Below are 946 nucleotides of genomic sequence, written 5' to 3' on the forward strand. Positions count from 1 at the left end.
AAGAGGGAGGCTGCGGGGAACCTGGGACCTTGGGCTCCCTGGTGTGGGTGGGAGAGAAACGAAGTCCTGCCGCACCAAACACATATGTGGGTGCCCAGGAGACCCTCGGGAAATCCCCAAATGGAAGGAAGCCTGGGAGTTAGAATCGCAAAAAGCCCAATGGGAGGATACTCTGTGTGCCCCCTGCCCCGGGAAGGAGGCCCCCTCGGGGGCCAGAGAAGCAAACCAAAGCCCACGGCCCACTTACAGACCTCCCAGGGCAGCACAGAGCGTTGGGGGCTCCAATCCAGCTCCCACCCTAGATGGGTGATGACCCCACTGCTCCAGCAGAGGTCACCTCAACCCTAAAATCTGGAAGTAGGGACGTCCCTTCACTCGAGGGGCACTGGATAAGGGAGTCACAGAGTTGAGCCCTGAGCACCCCTCTACCACCAGTCTGGCCAGGAGCTGCAAGCTGGGGTCCCTGCGCACCCCACCACCACACCTCTCCCACCCCTGGATCCCTAAGGTGTGCCCACACCTCCCACTCCTGCTAGGCCCACACTCCCCTGCCCTGGACAGGGCGGGCACAGCCCCCGGGACCCACCTGGATAACCGCCTCCAGTGCCAGCTGGGCCTCCAACGACCCCTCCAGCCCCAAGTTCATGGGGTGGAGGCCGTGGGCACGCCTCTCCAGGCCCTGCGCCAGGGCTCTGGAGACCAACACAGCCCGCCCACCCTACAGCCAGACTGCTGTGCTGAGCGCTGGGCAGATTAGGCTTAAATCCGGCGGCGCCCCCACGTGATCAGGGAGGTGGGCGGGGTTGAGGGGGGAGGGGAGGGGAAAGGAGAGGGTGGGCGGGAAGCTGGGCAGCTGGGAACAGGAGGAGGAAGGACGAATAGGGGGAGGAGAGGAGAGAGGGGAGGGAGTGGAAAGAAGAGGGAGAGGATGCGGGGGGGGGGGGGG

The 946-nt window shown here is 64.8% G+C and overlaps 1 protein-coding gene across 1 annotated transcript in view; it reads right to left on the reverse strand.

Moving 5' to 3' along the window:
* Positions 1-646, reverse strand: part of CROCC (ciliary rootlet coiled-coil, rootletin) — a 44903-nt gene extending 44257 nt beyond the window's left edge. The window contains 1 exon segment of the mRNA XM_007459266.1: positions 587-646. Coding sequence (XP_007459328.1) covers positions 587-646 — 60 coding nt within the window.
* Between the last annotated feature and the right edge of the window lie 300 nt (positions 647-946).

Source organism: Lipotes vexillifer, unplaced genomic scaffold (assembly GCF_000442215.2).
Source record: "Lipotes vexillifer unplaced genomic scaffold, Lipotes_vexillifer_v1.1 scaffold496, whole genome shotgun sequence".
Classification (NCBI taxonomy): Eukaryota; Metazoa; Chordata; class Mammalia; order Artiodactyla; family Lipotidae; genus Lipotes; species Lipotes vexillifer.